Below are 19134 nucleotides of genomic sequence, written 5' to 3'. Positions count from 1 at the left end.
GGCTTTGGTAGAGGACTTTCCTATCTCAGCCATCTTCCACCTGCCCAGAAATAAAAGATCTTCACAACCTGCAGTGAGTGACTGAGTTTCTCTCTGTCCTCTTCTTCTCCTCCCTGGGGAAACGGGTGCTGGACTTTGCCGTTCTCAAAACATTTGGATTAAGTCTGTTCAGGTGCTTCATGAGCAAGCATACCATTTTACCTTTTTTCCCTAAGAGAAGAAATTCAGATCCATCTAATGTGCAAGAATGTGGAGAGAGAAAAAAAAAAAAAAAAGAAGACAAATCCTACCTGAGCTATGCAGGATGAGTTATCTCGCTTTACAGGTAAGAAAAGTAATAGAATGACTTGCCTGAGGATCAGCAGTGAGTTTGTGGCAACAGCGTATCTCCTGAATGGCTGAGTTGCAAGAATATTCTTCACCAATGACAGTTGTCATTTTAATATATAGAGGTATCTTATTTTTTAAGATACATAGATGGTTCATGCTAATGTGAAAAGGAATTAACTTCAACAGGGAAAAAGACTTTCCTTCCAAATGGTTGAAAGCACATATACAATGAATAAACTGTCTTTGAATCTACAAAGACTGTTTTTCTGTCATTAACTTCTTTGTACAAATTAAAATAATCCTGTGTTGTGGCAATGTTTCCTGTATCTTACCTGTATTATAGCAGGTCAATAAAAAATAAATTTTAGTAACTGTTTCCAATAGCAAATTAAAATTTTGTTGAGATTTATCCAATAAGGTAGGGGTCAAATCCTTGGAGAGGCTGAGCAGCTGGGACTCCTGTGGCTCCACTGCTTAGTATCATCTTACTTTGGAGCCCCAAATTTTACATAGTAAATGATCTAATCACCTACCAGAGTTTAGAACTATCGCAAGTTAATAACAGCACTGCAGCCGTAGCTGCAAAATATTACACAATAAAACAAAATAAATGGAAATAATCTCTCATGAATGCCAATAATTTAGATTTACAGGGTAATCCATAGGTATTGCAACTCCTAACAGATTGCCAAAGTACTGTTTGGAGACTTCTATTTCAAATCTAGTACATTTTATGATCATTTCGAAGGCTAGGAAATTGAGGAATAAATTAAAGAACTAAAATGGGGAAAACAAACATTTACAGATTGGATTTAAACGTATGGAAGTGTGAAGAGAAACTCCCTCTTTTGAAAGGATTTCATAAATGTTTAATTAGCTGAGTTGCAAGCTGAAGCTGCCTCCCTGGCGTTCCCTCACCCAGACACAGCCCCTACCCAGAGGCAGCCTTTGGTGTGGCCATTTAGGGGCAGCTCACGGGTGGCATTTCTTGTCAGCCAGTCTCAAGGCACTTCATGAAGTTATCGTTGTAATTGCCACCACTGAAGACAAGGGGATGAGGCGTCTTGCTTAGGGTTACCACGCAAATCGAGGTGGGGATCTGTGCGGTGAACAAGAGACTAAACTATGTTCCCCGAATTTCTAGAGGCGAGAGGAGGCCGAGCATTTGCAATATCGGTTCATTTTGCTCATTGGCTGCTTGGTGGCAGAAATGAGAGGCCATGGGCAGGCCCACCAACGAAATGTTCTCTGGGGTGCCTATGGATTTTTCTCCGTCACTGCTAGCACAGAGGCAGAAAACGGTCTGCTATCAGGATGAACTTGTTTGGACAGCCTGGTTTTGTCCAGTAATGAGATTTATGTGAGTGAGGTCTGCAGGGAAGAAGCAGAGGCTCATCTTTCTCCAGAAGTCTGCCTGATGTGCTGGGACAGCCTTTCCAGGGTCCAGCACATCTCCACACAACGAGCAAAGCCCAGGCTGGCCAACCCACCTTGCATACATGAATTTTAGTCTGTGCAAAGCTGAGTTTGGCTTGAAAGGTGACGTAGAAGTGACCACCGTGAGTTTTCTACGTACATAGACCTCTCATACACCACCCTTATTTCCAATAAATTGCAATTGGTTTTGTTCTACTGTGCTATCATAGAATCATAGAATGGTTTGGGTTGGAAGGGACCTTAAAGATGCCCTAGTTCCAACCCATCTCAGCTATAATCCTCCCCCAGCAAATCCTTGTTTTTGGTTATCCATCTTCTCCCACTCTACAAATGCTGTGGTCCCCCTCTCTAAACCGCGTTTCTTCTAAGGAAGCCTGTTTGGGGCATCCTGTTCTTCAGAAAGCATATATAACTTCAACATCATGATATGAACATAAACAAGCCATTGTAATATTTATTTGCTCCATATATTTTAATTCTGCTTTTCTAAATGCACTGATGTACAGTCTGCAGTATAGATTTATTAAAGACAAAGTACAAGCATTTATTAATATCTTAGACAATAAAACGTAAGTGCATGCTGCATTCTACATTAACACAGCTGTGGCAGCAGTTTATTCGCTGGTGTCGTCTATATAACAGATAGTGACAAAGACCATGGTCTAAGTGTGAGTTGTTCCACAGAATCTCAGGCAGCTGGATAAGTGTGAGGTCAAAAAAAGGATATGTAATTTTCAGAAAACTTACAAGGTAAAAAAAAATGCCAGTGTTAGTGTTAAAAAACACAAGACTATTCAATGAATTAGTCAGTATTCAAAAAAATCTGGTTTTATATACATGAATATATATCTTACTCCTGTTTTTGCATGTACATGGTAGTTAGCATTGCTGTACCTGGGTAATGAGTTGTGTCTAGATATAAAATATGTACAAAATTTTGATATGATGCTCAAAGAAGTCTTGATTTATCGAAAAGCTGGAAAAACATGCTAGCACAGAAACCGATACAATAGACAGTGAAATCTCTAATGCCAACAACAGGAAATAAGATGAAAATATAATAAACTTTAATAAATGTGAATTATAAAATCTTGAGATGCTTTTTTGACTATTTCACTGAGTAGAGTTTGTTAGCAAATTTTTTTCCTATGGGAAATGAGGGAATGAGATTAATAACAAAACTCATTCATATGAGTTAATAATTCTTTTCATAATGCTATGGCCAGGCTTAGTGGTGCTTTGGAGAGGGAAAAATCTTTTTGTAGATAATCAAGCACAATGCTCTTAGAGTGCTATCCCAATAATTTTTTTTTTAGTATAGAAAGTTACTGTAGTACCTCAGGTGTGCAGGTTTTTTGGCGATAGATGATTTTTCACTGATTCACTGAAGCATAGTAATTTCAACAAGCACTTCACAAACAATAATTCAAAAGGCATCAAGAAATAAGTTTCATATCAGTTCAGAAATATTGTCCAAACCGACCTGAATGCTGCAATACATAAAGTCTATTGCTTAAAGATACAGTTCATAAACGACTCTAACCTTTTTTGTGATGCTTGAGTCAAATACAGAGATTCCACACTGGGCAGGACAGAGTAGCTCCGCGTTTCATCAATAGAAGACCAGAATACATTAAAAAACATTAAGCTTCCTACATCTTTCCAGCTAGAGGCACTATGTTAATGGGAATACCAAAGACTGCTGGCCGTTAAAATCATTGGACTTGTGCTACTTTTCATTTACCAAGGGTCTGGTTCAGCGCCTTTGGACTGGCCTGTTTTTTCTTGTGGATCACAGCGCGTGTTATGCTATATATGAAAGAGCATTACAGCCTTAACCAGAAGAAAAAACAAAATATGACCGTGGAAATCAATTTGGTCACTGAGTTGAACTCGCCCCACGTCAGCTGTGCTTGGCTGCGTAGCTAATGTGTTTCCAAGCCCCAGTCGTGGGGAGCAAAGCCGTCACTCTAAGGCTGCGGCAGGTCACAGCAGCAGCATCCGTGCTTGGCTTGAGCCCTGCGCATCAACACTGAGGGCTACCAAGTTAAGCATGGCCTTGGGCGCTTTACTGACTAGATATGATTTTTGAGAAAATTATTAGACGGTAACACACTTTGTAAATTTGAGGTTCCATTTTGTATTCATATGTGCCTAAGTAAATCAGAATGTTTCTCCCTGGCCAGAAGTGTATAAATATTTACTCTAATAAAAGCAGCTATTCAAAAAATGGCTTAGAAAGCAAAGTTCTTTTATGAAACTCACTATATGGTATACCCCAGTAAATCGATTTCTGTTCATGACAACATTTCAACTCGTGATGGCTAAAAAAATAAAACCCAAGTAATCTGAAAACTAAAATTCTGTTAATAACCTCTTCCCAAAGAAAGGCTACAGCGTTCATCAACTGATGTATTTTTGTCAGAGAAAGTAACTTTTGGACACCTTTAAATCCCCTAGATTAAAATACCCATATTGTAGCAGACCCTAAGCAAACAATCATTGACAAATTCATGGCTTTTTCTGAACTGAAGTCTGAAGATTACATGCTGTGGACAGTACAAAGCGATGGCAGCTCCAGCAAAGGTAAGAGAGGGAAACCATTAGAAGACAGTGTAAACATAATGGAGCTTCCAGAATGAAATCTTGCTTTCCTTTTGGTTACAATAACTGTCAGGAACAGTCCGAGGAAAAAAATCTCTTCACTGTATTATGGCACATCACATTAATACCAAAGCACATGGTTTTATATCCAACCGGAAAGGTTAAAAAAATATATGATTAAAGAGAATCATCAGAGGAAGGAAGACATAAAGGTCAGATATTTCCAGTTACTGACTGATTGGCTGGGTCAATGACAGTGATCATTAACTGCCAAGAAGTGCCCTTCCTGTCGGCCTCTGTTACATAAAAATGAAATACAAAGCAACGTAGATCAGAAGCTATTAGACGATCACATGTGGAAGCTGGTCTCCAAAATGCCACAGCATTTACCGTGCTAAATGTGGTACTGATGTTCTCACTCTTGCTTTCTCTCTAGTTTATCCTCTTTTTTCCCCCATGCAGTCACACATACGGCCGCACAAAAATCTAAGAACGTGCCACCAAATGGCTGGTGGTTGTCACTGTGCAAGATGAAAAAAAAGTCTGAGATTAATCAAGTGATTAATCTTGTGTTAATAGATAACTGAGGAGATGTGAAGAATTTAAAGGCAAGGACAAAAAGGTATAATTGGATATGGTAACTTTTGTACTGAACAGAAGAACTGCTGGGAAGCAGAAAAACAAGTAATTAAAAAAACAAAAAAGGATTAAGGAGATATTTTTTTCCTGCTGGGTACAAGCACCTGTATGGCAGAGAGCCTAGAATTGGATTACCTTTGAATTTTCTAAATTGTTTTCGTGAGAAGAACTTTTTTGACCCATATGAATCAGAGAGAAAGCTTCTTAGAGACAGGGAAAATTAATTTATAAGAAACTTTCCCTCCTATAGAGATGCTCAGGGATACACTGAATGCTCAGTACTTCTTAATTTTCTTAAGGTCTCTTCCTGACTAGGTCAATGAGTTGCAGAGCCAAAATTCATGACCTTCAGCAAGGAATAAAGCTGCAAATCTTGAAAAGAGTGCATTCCTTCCTTATATTTTAAGGTATCCTTTCAAAGCGAGCTTAACTGTTTAGAAATAAGTAAATCGCAACTTTCAAAATAAAAAAATAGCATGAGACATTTTTCTCCCTGCTGCTGCTGCTGCTGCTTTTACACAGAAGAAGATACAATTTTCCTAGTGCCATTTGTATTTTTTCAACTCAATGTTATATTCGACTGTTGAAATTTATTTTCTATGTGGGTAAAATACTTGGTTATAAACACAAGTTAAACTGATACGTAGTCACAATAAACTGCAGTGATTTTTTTTTTTCCTCTTGTAGGAGGCTGAAGGATTGATGGCTAGAGAGAAGTTTTCCTGTGCCGGCAAAAAAAAAAAAAAAAAAAGCAGGGATGTTGAGCACTTTCTCTGGCGAGGCCTGATGCTACCAGTTCCTGTCCCACAAGTGAACCTCTCCTGCGCTACCAGGTGCAGCTGGTCGAGGTTGGAACTACACAAGCACCCATATGACTTTGACATACGAAATGCAGCCCATTGCCCCCACTCCGGGCAAGATGTGCAGCTCTGACCTCTCTGCCAGAAGGTATCTGTGGAAACACAGGTATTTAGAAGTGGCTGTCCCTACTGCAAAGGCTCTTGTAGCACCACAAAAGAACTGTCAAAGCTTTTAATCTGGTGATTCCTACCCTGGGAAGCAGAACTTGTGAGGCTCAGCTGTTGTAGAAGCCCCCTCCAGCAGTGCTGAAAGACCTCACTGAGAGTGGGGTAAGAACCGACAAACAGAAGCACGCTCTGATGCCTTTGCTTGGGCAGACATGTCTGCAGCAGCCACCCCAAACCAGGAGCTCAGAGCATCCTTAACCCCATCCTGCCCAGCCCAAGCATAGTGGTGCTTCAGCAGATACGTCTCCACGGGGTGGCTGCAGTAGAGAGGATCTAGACCAGCCGTGGGGGTTTGACCTCCCCTTGGAAGGAAGGACTGGCTGGTAAAGCCTTACGTTCCCTACCTGACACTGCTGTGGACTGTCACTCAGTGGAGTGAATTTGTGTGGAAAGCCACAGTGGGACCGAGTGGAAGTCTGAAGGAGGGTAGATTTAGATTGGATATTAGGAAGCAATTCTTTACTGTGGGGGTGGTGAGGCACTGGAACAGGTTGCCCAGAGAAGCTGTGGGTGCCCCATCCCTGGCTGGATGGGGCTTTGAGCAGCCTGGTCTAGTGGGAGGTGTCCCTGCCCAGGGCAGGGGGGTTGGAACTAGATGATCTTTAAGGTCCCTTCCAACCCAAACCATTCTGTGATTCTATGATTCTATTCTAAGTGTTTGGAAGAAAAAAATTGCTGAATAGCCTGTGCTACCCCAGCTGGGCTGCAAATAACACCCAAAACCACGCAGGGTTAACTCACCTTCACATGACACAGCTCTAACCCTGAAGCCCTGAGATAAACAGGATGTTATTTAAATGGAGGAGTAATATATAACATGCATTGATTTTGGAGGGAAGTTATTTATTCAGCATTTCAGCATACCAGGCGTGTTGGTTCAGCAGGGAGAAGCTTGTGCTCTGCTTCCAGAATGCTCCCCAGACTTCACCTGGAGGATCATCACAAGAATAATTAGCTCCTGTGCCTGTTCATCTGGAAAGGCAAGGGGTCCATACGGACACTACAGGTGTAGAGGGCAACTGCTGTGTTAGAGAAAGCATAAGCAGGCTGACTGATGAGAAAGACATGACTAGCCTTTGTGCTGATAAATGCAAAGTTTTTCCAATTATGAGAGTTTTGTGCATTTTGGTTTGTTTTGTTGCTTGTTTTTGTTTGTTTGTTTTTTTCCAGATAAAGCATATACTGGAAAGGTTTAAAAATTTAAATGAAATTGCTTCTCCATACTCGTTCTCTGTGAACAGCAATTACATTTCCTGGCAGGAATACAAGTGATAAATATGAATTGTGTTTTGCATGCTATTTATAGAAAAATAATTTTAAAGTTTGTATTCACAGAAGAAAAGCCCCTTCTAGTAGTCACTCGTATCTTCCCAGAAAGAAGAAACCTCACCTCGTGACCTCTGTCTCTTGATTTTTGTAGTGTTTGCGATGCATAGGCAGCAAGTGAACAGCAGATAAAAATTACTGCTGAGATTCTACTAATAGCTATATTAAATATTATGATCTTGTTCATAAACAGAAGGAAAAAATTAATCACGTGGTTTTGTTATGAAATTTTTTAGACCAATTCTTTGGTTTTGATGAAAGGCCTTTCTGATGCCTTTGAAGATGTGTGTACATACGCATCAGTTAACAGCATATACCCCCATGGTACAATTCATACCATGCAACGTGAGGGTTGCAAATAATTCCCAATTTCAGCCTGAAATTAACAGGGGTATATGTGACATGCAGCATACCAGTAGCAAAAAAATGTTGTAGAAGATTTACTGCAAGGGGAAAAAAGGACTGTAACATGAACCAATAATTTCTTCACTTAATCCAGGCATAAAGATAAAAGGAGAAGAGAAAAATACAGTTAATAATCTTCCCCAGGGTATTCGAGTGAAGAAAGTGCTGAACTGTGAATCAGAATTGAATAGACAGAAACATTAGCTCCTTTCAGAAGGATGTTTGCCTTACAGAGATCAGATATTGTAATAGCACAGAGCTGGCTCCTTGCCTATGCTTTGCAGCGTGCAAATGAATATTTTCCTTTCGCAGCAGCTCTGCAATAAAAACACCGTGAAATCACAGAAACAGACGCGAGAACCCTTTCAAATGACCGCCGATTCTGCTGTCAAACACTAGAAACGTCTGATGCTCCTTTGCAGAGCTGCAGAGAAGAGCCCTCCCACCCCAGGCTCACTGTCAGTGGAAGCACCAGCAGTCAATACCTCCGAAAAGACGGCTCAAAGAGGTTCTTTATCAAAGGTGACTCATGATGCAGGTAGGTGCCAGACAACTCTCTGTAAAAAAAAAATACCTGCATGCTATTGACTTGAAGACGAGCAAGAATATGTTATGAAACGGTGGATCACAGAGGAGAGTTACCACCACTTGCTCTGAGTGAGCTCCGGTTTGACGTGCTGAAGACCAGGATGTCTCAGCCTGCACTCAGCTCCACTCTGCCACGGCCAGACCCTTGGAAGCCTGAGCTAGCTTATTTCGCTTGTTTTGGGCAAGCTTTGGTACTGAGATTTTGTTGGAAACTGAAACTGAACAATCTGAGGATATTCTTCTGCAGCTGCGCCGACTAAGCATGTTTAAGCACTCAGGACCACTGAAAAGCTGTGTTTCAGTTGGGTCTCCTAATTTGAAAGACCAACAAATAGCTGGCCGCTCTCAGCGTGGAAGAAGAAAAAATGCCTTTTCTGTTTACCAGCTTTGTCAAGACTGAAGTCGCCAAGTACTGGGTATTAAGGTAGAAGGAAGGACATCACAGAGGAAAGCCAAAATGTGTTATTGCCAATTTAACCATGTATCTGATTCACTAATATAATCTTTCACGCTTGTACGGTAATTGCCTGCAGCTCTCTTGATTTCATCAACATCATAAACCAGCATTTGGCTTACATTTAAATGACACATCTAGGACTTCTGAGAGGCACATAAACTTATTTTCCATAAGCTACTTCTGGCATATTTCCTCTCTACTGTCCTGTCAACATCATCACAGAGTCATTCAGGGTGGAAGGGACTTCGGGAGGTCTCTCATCAAACCTCCTGCTCAAAGCAGGGCCAACACTGAACACCTTGCCAGGTGGCCTTCTTCTCAGTCCTTGGCTTTTCTCAAGAGAAGCAGCACTTGTCAAAATGATTTATTTGGCTCTCAGTTGTAGGTCACCAGCTCAAGGGCTACCATTGTGTTCCTATCCAACAAGAGCTCAGTGGCCTATGTCTGAGGTCACCCTGTTTGTCTACAAAGACAGCCCAATGGTCTAACATGAGATGACGGATTCCACGATCACTTACAGTTCTCTTAGCTAGATTGGAACTGCTGACTAAAGCAAAAGATTCCATAATCTCAATATCCAACCAATTAAGACGAATGTAAGCTTTCCAGTAGGTACAAACATAACATGACTCAGATTAACAGTGAACTGGTTTTCATTCCCAACTGTACCTTCTCAGTAAACTGTCTTTTACGGAGTTGGTCACAGAACAATCTTACCCATTTGCATTTTCAGAGACTTTACCACATTTCAGGGTGGTAATGGTTTCAATGTTTATTCAACATGAACACGCAGGAAAAGAGAAAATAGCAGACATGAGACATTTAGGGCAGCCACTGTGAATTCACTGTAGGTCTGGGAAGACTGTCGATACTGAGGGCTTGTGGCAAAATGCTCTGAAAGTACAGGAACAAAATCAATTGCAGCCAGAATTTTTCCCTCCCAGTACACATGACAAAATTATTTACAAGTGGCTTATTTAAATCTAGCCAGAAGTCAGCTATTTCGGGGATCTATTGAGCAGAAAAGATCCCCTGTGAGTTAAGGAAGGTCACAGATCCAGTTACATTACCCAGATGATCTCTCCGACAGAGTGTTTGCAACACTTGCTCTACCTTGCCTTTGTTTCAATGTGGATGGCTTGTGACAGTGGGTTTTACTGCCATTTTTCGCTGGCATTGTTTAGAACTTGCTTCACCCTGACACAACCTTCCGTATAACGATGACGAGCACAGTGCAAAAAAAAAAAAAAAGAGAGAGAACAACACATCTTATCTAGCAGCAAAAAAAAAGTCACTAAGACCACTCTTTTGGAAACCCTCATCTAACCTAAAGCTAAAAACTGCTTTAAACACCTCCCACACTGCAGTCATAGATTTCCTGCTCAGCACCTCTCCATAATCTCAATGCAAACTACCGCAAAGGCTGGCAAGCTAATAGCTGATCTGGCTCAATGCCAGCCTGATTTTAACTGTCCCCTTTGGAAGTCTAGGGCACCTCTGCATTAGCAAGTAGCACAACGTAATTGGAGTGGATCTATAGAGCGAAACAGTGGGTGCAGACGGGCTGAGGGCCGCCCTGTACGCATTTTAAGGGTTTTGCTTCAGACTAGCTCCCATTTGGCCCCTACACAGAATGCCCAGTGGCTGGTGTATAGCAGGTGCCTCGCTGGACCCCAGCTCCTGGTTTCATCAGAGGGGCTTCCAGTTTGTGTGCTCCACGACCACTTCACACTGAGAATGCGAGTACAGTAAATGGGACGGGCTATTTGCTTTCCAATCTGAACTAAACTGCTAATGCAGACATGTCTTTGGATCTCTTAGGAGTGGTCTTGGTCCAGGGAAATCCATTGTGTAAGAAGAGATCCCGACTGTAGAGTTAATAAAAGCATCATTCGCTGCTCACACTGTCTGCAGAGGGTTAAACACAGGACTGTTAAGTCTTGACTGCTAGTGAATTTTTTTTCCTTCTTTCTTGGAACAGGTAGGACTACAGCCTGCTTTTCTGTTACATGGTTACACATCTCAGAGAGATTCAAATGAGAAAATACTGCCTTTCTGTAATTCGAAAGTTTAAAAATGAGCGGTACAAACCACTGATTTTGAAGTCCTTTGACGTTATGAGCCTTTTCTGTCACACTTTGATACTAACTGGCTCCTAAAGCGTATTTGGCTCAGGCCGTCACTGCCAGAGATTGTCATCTTCCAAGCATGCCCATGGAGGGACGCCTGTTCTTACGACGCTTCGTGAGTCAGGAGTGGTGCTCTGGGGACAGCACTGTGCGGCTGCATAGGGGAGATGTTTATTGCTGCCAAGTCACAGAAACCACAAGCACTGTTTTCCAAAAAGCTGACTCCTCTGTTTAAACTCCCGCAAGCTCGCTTCACAGTCAGCTCGATGGGCATTCAGAGAAGAGCGTGTCAGAATCAGAAAAACACCCCAAAGTCCAGGCATGACCCTCACTGCTCAACTGTTGCGAGGAAGATGATGATATATACTGCTTTCTTTAGAATTTTTTTTTTGGCTTTGTTCTTTTGTCTTCGTTTTGAATGCAACGAAGCACAGTTGTTTATAGAGATAAATGGCTTTCACAGAGATGAAGACTCAGCCATTTATATAAAGGAGCATATGCCTAATCAAGCTTTGTGGGTAGGCTTTTCACGAGCAGTTAGGGAGCTGTATTACTGACTTCCAGGGGGATAGCTGCGTTCTCTGGAAAAAGCTCAGCCTACCTCTCTAATGACTGTATTCTGGTTCTGCCACAAATAATACAGGGGCTTGATTACTATACAAGAGTCCTCATTTAATTCACCGTGTATCCCTTTTTTATCCCTGGTACTCCTCATCCAGATAATCAAAGAACTGAGACCGTAATGACCGTGACTGAATATATCCTTTCTTTTTAAGTTTCCAAGTTCCTCATCAGTACTACTTACGTTTGCACAGGACTTGCCAGCTTTCTTCATGTTTTAAGGGGAATGTGCATAATAGAGAGCTCTGCCTCTTACTCATGGCTCTATTGTAGAGCCTGCACAAGCACTGCCCACTCATTCCAAGCATCTTTTGTTCTGACGTAATGTGCTCGAAGAATTACACTTGGAAAAAAAACCCATTTAATGAGCAGTTCCAAGCCTGCTGAGCATAACTCCAGTGCATAGGAACTTTAATAACTGCACTCATTGTGCCCAGTCTTTGGAGTTAGGGTGCCCTTAACCCTTACTGAAAAAAATACGAATTTGCAAACACGCTTCAGCACCACTGAAATGTAAAGGAGCGTATAGGAAGATGATCTTAACTTTCCATCAGTTTATTTGGAAAAATCTTCCTGCAGGGGCTCAGTTGCTATGCCCCATTAAACTGGCAATGGTCGCCTTGCTTCCCACAGCAGCTCGACAGGCCTCAAAGGCAAAGTATCTGGAGCCTCTGGGAGACCAAGGACACCAGCGTTGCCCCAGGCAGGTCCCCTGTGTACGTGGAGCTGAAGCGGCCATCCCTCCGCTCCTTCTGGGAATGTGCCGATTTGGATTCCAGCTGCACTGTGTATTTCAGGCTCAGTTTTTGGTTTTTTTGTCTTTGGCGAGGGGAAGATGGGGAAAAGGAAATATTTATGAATACAGTTCTGTGTTTGCTAACCTTTTTGTGTCTCTGCTTCTCTTCTCTCTTTTTTTCAGTCTGCCCGGTTCTTGTATTCACCTGCAGCATCCCAAATGAGGGGGCAAGCTGTGGCCCATCTGCCTTTGAGTGCAAGGAGTGGAGGAAGGATGGACTTCAGCCTGATAAAGAAACTATCCAGAATTCTGGCATTTATTTGAATGCACTCCAGAATACACTAGCCTTTTTATTGGAGGCCTGCAAAGACAAGGTCCCCATTCAAAAAGATTTCTAGCACAGATTTAAATCTTGCCTTGATAAATGAAAGCGACAAAGAGTAATGAAAAGGAAACAATCCAGAAGGAAAAGATACACAAACCTTATGATCATATGGCTAATGATACTGTATGGATATCTTCAGGCTTATCTCATTTATGGAAGATTAAGTAGAGACAAAAAAAGTTAAATAATTCACCAAAAGCAAAAGGCATTACTGAAAGACCCAGAGAAGATTGTTATAGCTGCAGTCCAGTTCCACAGGACAAGACACTTCTATACAAGTAGAAAGGAACCAGCTGAGTCCAAAGCTTTACAATTCTTGAAGATTTGGATAATGCAAATTTTAAGTTTCCTTCCACACTGCTATACAGTAAGTTCTAGTTTTACATCCATTTTAGAGATGAAAAAACACAGACTCAAAAAAAATTACCTAATGGGTATTTGTTTGAAGAGTTGTCTTTGGCACAACTGGAAGCAGAATCCAAGCATACCGACTCCCAGCCCTCCTAAATTTTGGACAGCCTCTTTCAGCAAATAAATGCAGTGCAACACAACAAACATTTCCTAAGCTGTGACCCAACATACATAGAATACAGTGAAATCTTGAATAATTTATCTAAGATATGAGTTCATTCTTTAAAGAAAAACATACCACGCAGTGCAATGGGAAATTAGCTTTGTAACTTTTAGGATCTTTCAAATGCATTTTCCACTTGTCAAATAAATACGTACTTGCTAAAACAGCTAAGGATGCTTAAAGCATTTCAGAGGGTCAGCATTCTCTGGAGAAAGAAAATACCCAATTCCTTTCTTCACTTTCTGAAGTTCACTGCAGTTCTATGCCATTTTCAATAAATTACCTAGGATGTCCATGTTACTGTTTGTTGCTTAGATTAGTTTAATTCAAAGGTCAAGCTACTTTTAATGTTTAACTAAGTCATTCAAAACATGTCTTATCATTAAGGCACAGAAGTGCGAGTATTTAAAACCATATTGCCCTTGCAAAGTATGCATATATTTAAATATTTATATTCCCATTAACTTAAAACATGAAGTACAGAAGTATTATCTTACTCACTGAATCACGGTAAAGATTCCCAATGGATTATCATAAACATCCATTGTATTTAAAGTCGATGGAAGTAGTTGGCAAAGAGAACTGCTCCTGGGACTCGGCAGTCTTGGTCAGCAAATCTGTGCCTCTTCTCTTGCTCTACCCTTTACGTGCGTATATGCATAGATGCATACAGCCCTCCTCTGTACATCTTTGGCTTCACCCAGATCAGCTCCCCATGTCAGATCAGCTACTAAACCGCTAACGCTGATGTTGGTTAAGAGCTACCAGAGACAGTGGCTGGTGGCCGGGGACACAGGGGGGTTCTGCTGCAGTGATGCTCCCACATGCCAGCCCACGTCGATGCCGCTGACAGGGGAGGATCAATGTGAAAATTGCAGTCCTATGATCTGGGCTGTAATGATTTAACGACAATTTTTAAAACTGTTGTGCAGCTTCACCTTGAAACGAGCCTTGAGATTAACCTTAACAAATGGAAAAAAGTATTTTTATGCGGCCTGTTGTAAAATACAGCAAGCGTGACGTGTGATTTCAGCCTAATGTTAATGATGTGTCAGTGTCTTCTTGTGTAAGGACAGACAGGCTGAGTTGTGCTTTGTTTTTCTTGCCTTTGCTGGGATTGGTATAATAGAATATGACTTTTGGGTTTGCAATGAAATAAAGTTTTCTTCTACTTATGCAAAAAAGAAGTGACAGTAAGAGAAAGACTCTTTGACAACTAGATATCACAGGATGAACAGTACAAACCGGTCCACTGCTGGGTTTTTATTGTATTGCCCAACTCATATTTTCACATAGCGGAGAAAAGAAAGAGAGACCGTTCTGAACCTTTCCATTAAAGAGTGCCAACAGAGAGCCCAGAGTCTTAACTTTCAGGACAGAGGCTGAGAACAACCCAGCACCAGCCTTGTTGAAATGCCGGTGTCTGCAGGGCCTGTTACATGCCAACAGGACACTCTGGCTTATCTGTGAATTCCTGTTTTGGCCTTTCTCTTGGGATCACAAGCAAGGTGAACATCTCCACTTGTGCAAAGGACAGACAGGATTTTTTTCCTAAGGTAAGAGTTGACTCAGGCGAAGCAGACCCATCACAAGTGTAATTGCTGTTTTGACAAGGTTGGTTTGAATACATGATCTAAGAGTAAAAAAAACTCCAGGGTAACGAAGGACCCCAGGTGCAGTATGGTATAAATATGGGGTTGGGCATCATTTCTGAATTCAGATCCTAGCGCTGAAACTAATTTGATTTCTGGCAACAGGCAAATTGCTAACAGACTTTGGAGAGACGTAGCTACTGATATTCAGTATTTAGCCTGAGACACGCAGGGCTGTATTTTCAAAGTGAGCATCATCCTGAAGGGTTAGCTGCAGATGATCGGTTTCTCTAAAGCTCAGGTACAAGCTATAACTAATTCAACTTCTGAAATCAGAAGCCACTTTTGAAAATATAAGTTTTCATCTCGAACTCAGTGAGTGCTTTTTGGCGATTTCCCACTAATTCAACAGGCTTTAGAGCAATTATTTTGGCTGTTAGTTTCCACATCTCCAAAATAGGGGTTAAAGCTTACATAGCTAAAAGATTCATCAGGCAATATTTGTGGAGTGGTTTGAGGGCTAATGAAGGTAGTTACCCCATATGGTTTCCTCACGTGTGCAATTAAGCTAGATAATCTGACCGCTTGCTTACACTCTCCTGTTTTCTTCCCACTGCATGTGCTTTAACTGGATCTTTTCCTTACTCCTATTTCAGATTCTCTACTATTCTGCATAGCAGCCTTGCTATTCCTCCGTGCTATGTAAGACATGCTGCTGAAGTTATTCATGTACCGTTCGACACTGAGTTCAAACCCATTACTCTGAAAGAATTCAGTAGATCCTGTTAGAAACAACACGATTCAAAATGAGATAGGTCCCAGAAGCCAGCCTTCCACACAAGCAGTTTCCCTTATTCTGGACTTCCCTGTTCTAAAATCCCAGCTAGAGGAACACTGAAAGAACTAGGGAGGAAAAAAAAAAAGGGACATATGTTAATTTATTTGCTTTTCTCAGTGCATCTCTTGTGAATGAACCAATACAGAAATAAACCAGCATTTAACATAATCCTTTCCTCTCACTACACTCTTAATAGCATCTTGAGAAGCATGTACTGAACATTTGGGGCCAGATGCTCATCTGGCATGAATTGATGCATACACGTTGAAACCAGCAGAGCAATGATGATTTATATACACTAGAAGTTACGACAACAGGTCCTTAATAAAGGGTTTCCTAGTTATGTAACTGGTAATTCCAGTACAGGATTTGTTTTTAATACGATTGACTTTGTCGAGATAAACATGTCTATAACTTTAACCTTGGAAAAGATGCCATGCTATTTCAAAAAAAAAAAAAAAGGACAAAAATCAACTAAATCCGCAATAACGGTGTTCCCAGAACTCCCAACAAAATTAATTCCTCCCTGACTGTCATGTCCAACATTTTTCCATTTAAACTGGAAGAACGGGACCCATTCTGCCAAGTGCAGACATTTAACACCCTCACAGAAGGCTCCAAAATCATCAAAGAACAGAACAAGGCACCTATAGGAAGTAATGCATCTCATCTTCATACAGAGATGTTTGGATCCGATGAATCCTGTCGTAAGAGCAGGGATAGGCACGTAAACTGAGGCAGGGTGAAGCCTCATCCCAGTCCCCGTGGCTGGTTACGTTAGAGTGGAGCCAAGCACTTAATTTTGCTCTACATCAGTTTCACTCCACTGGCTGCAAGATGGTTTCTAAGGATAAGGTGTCTGTAAAGCTGAAGGCACACTTAATAAATAAATGAATATATAGAATATTGCTGATAAGTTGCCAATTTGACTGTGCTGCTAGAAAGAAGATTAACTGCTGCTTTATGGGATTTATTAAGAAAATGAGAACTTTGCATGTCGTGTCAGTGACTCAGGTCTGATGGCATTTCAATACACAAAAGTTTCTATTTCAGTAATCAGTAGGTCATGTATGGCGACAATACCACAGGACAATTATTAAGTAGCATGATAGGCAAATTCAGTCTGGGAAAATATAGAAATATTGAGAACCCGATTTAAGGGTAAGAAAGAGGTGAATTTTTCTACACAATACTACCCTGGACGTGCTCTTGATCTGTAGGTTCATTTGATCTTGGCAACAGCCTTCATAAACAGGACTCATCTCAGCTAACGTCAGAAGTCTATGGTGCAGCGTGCTGTCTATGCTAGTCACCCACCGCTTGCTTCTACAGCAGCTTCTAGGATGTGATTCATCTGACCTAATTCAGCCGGCTGCTTTACAGATAAGATAAATAACGCCTAGAAGTGTCCATATCTCTTCGTGACTACAAAAGGAACTCACCGTCACAAGCTGGGAGTCAGATGTCTGCACTGAATCAGGTGGACCCCAAAGCGGTGTCTTTACCATTTTCTCTCTATCTATCTATCCGAGCTATTCAGTGTGTGGTCCTGCAGATGGCAATACTTTGTGTACAATAAAAAAAGAGCCAGAGCTGGAGGAGGAACTCTGAACTTCATACTTCAAGTGAAGCTCTGTGTCTCAGAACCTCCCCTGAGGCTTTATATTAAAATTGCATGAAAGCAAGATGGAAACTGGTCTACCGAGCTGCCAGTACCAAAACTTGCTGTCCTGATGCAGCACTCCATAAAATTATGCTTGCCAGTATGACTGAATATGGCCTTTTAGAGGTTTGGAAAGAAGTTTTTTGAAGAAAACCTTTCACATGTCAGAAAGTGCAGTCTTACCAGCAATTGTGTGAAAAACATGCTCTGGCAATAGGATAATAGAATATAATTTTTTTTAAAAGCCCAACACCCCCTTCCCCCCAAACCCATTAAAACCCATACACTGACTTTGGGCATAATCTGATATTTCAGGTAGACCATGATGTTGACTGTGGGCAGCAAGAGTCCTCTTCCCATTGCTTATCATATTTACAGCTCCTGTCAAAACTTTTCATATAGTGTTTCTCATTTGTGGAGTTTCTCATTGTGGAGATGGGGAGCTCATCTCCAGCCCCGGCCGTTAGGGAAAGGAACTGAGATGTGGAAAGGACAGGGATGAGTTACTGGGGGCAGACTGGCAGTGCTGGAGTTGTGGGCACATCCCAGGCTCACTGAAAAGGGTGGGCAGAGCTTGAGGAGAGCAGTGATGGAGCTAATCTCATATCTATGATTCGTGTGGAGTCGCAGTATGTTTGTTTAACGTTAAGCTTATGTTTGACTTGTATTTATTGATGTTTGCATTAAATCAAGTGTTTTTTCTGCACTCATGTTGTATCAACAAAGCTATATAAAGCATTTGACATCCTTACAAAGATTCTTCATATGCTACTGTTTATCATCCTAAAACCAGTAAATACATCAGTAGAACAAGCAAACAAAACTGATTTTCAGGTGCACTATACAGTTGTAACAAGTGTTATTGCTATACACATTCCTTAGTTACTGATTTTCAGGTGCACTACACAGTTGTAACAAGTGTTATTGCTATACATGTTCCTTAGTTACTGGGAAATGTAAATTCAGGAGAAAAATTTAAATTGCATTTTTCCCACCTTGCACCTGCCAGACAAGATCCCATGGCATAATCCCACATGCAGAACTGGATACAACTCATTGTGACTCGTAAAGGAAAATGAGAGAAGCCTCGGTGCTGCCAGAAGAGTTTAACAATCCTTTTCTGTTTTAGAGACTTAGATGTACAGAAATCCCAAGTAATAATTAACTTAGACACATTCCTTACTGCCTTGAACAAACAGAAGCTGACACCCTACTGTAAGCGAGCTGGGACTGTGGCCCAAGAAGTCACGTCCCACCAGAAGATTTATATCCACCCCAACACATTTTGGCACTAAGTTGCCGCAGCAACCGGGAGAAACAGATTATGATCAAGGTTAAGCAGCTCACAGATGGTTTTCCAACGACTGACAAGGCAGGTCTGTTTAAAATAAAACTGGGGCCAGTCACTGTCTGTCCTTTTCAGTGGCTACTTGCTCCTTCCAGTGACTGAGCTGCTGGGGCACCCAAAATGTGTGTCCAGAGCTGTGTTGCTGAGGGGGAGAATGTCCCATTCCCGTGTGCTGCAGGACGTGGCACAGGCTCCCAGCTTGCTGCCTGCCGTGCACGGAGCCTGAGCAGGGACACGTTACATCAGCGGTGACGAGGAACATTCCTCTTTTGAAAATGGCTAATGAACAACCCCGTCAAATTGCAAACACTTCTTACAAACGGTAATCGGGCTAAAGGTGATACGCATAGAAATTATACTTTGGAGTTCCAGTAACCCAACAAGCAATAACTAAAGATCACCTGATCCAGACATAGTAATACTCGGTGCTTATT

At 41.4% G+C, this 19134-nt stretch overlaps 1 protein-coding gene across 1 annotated transcript in view; it reads right to left on the bottom strand.

Moving 5' to 3' along the window:
- The window catches only part of FRMPD4 (FERM and PDZ domain containing 4), a 352077-nt gene extending 333640 nt beyond the window's left edge, over positions 1–18437 (bottom strand). Inside the window, exon 1 of the mRNA XM_054189053.1 lies at positions 18348–18437. Coding sequence (XP_054045028.1) covers positions 18348–18409 — 62 coding nt within the window. The 5' untranslated portion in view covers positions 18410–18437. The remainder of the gene's footprint in view (positions 1–18347) is intronic.
- Between the last annotated feature and the right edge of the window lie 697 nt (positions 18438–19134).

This window comes from Rissa tridactyla, chromosome 1 (assembly GCF_028500815.1).
Source record: "Rissa tridactyla isolate bRisTri1 chromosome 1, bRisTri1.patW.cur.20221130, whole genome shotgun sequence".
In the NCBI taxonomy this organism is placed as follows: Eukaryota; Metazoa; Chordata; class Aves; order Charadriiformes; family Laridae; genus Rissa; species Rissa tridactyla.
This window is presented reverse-complemented; position numbering and strand designations above follow the sequence as displayed.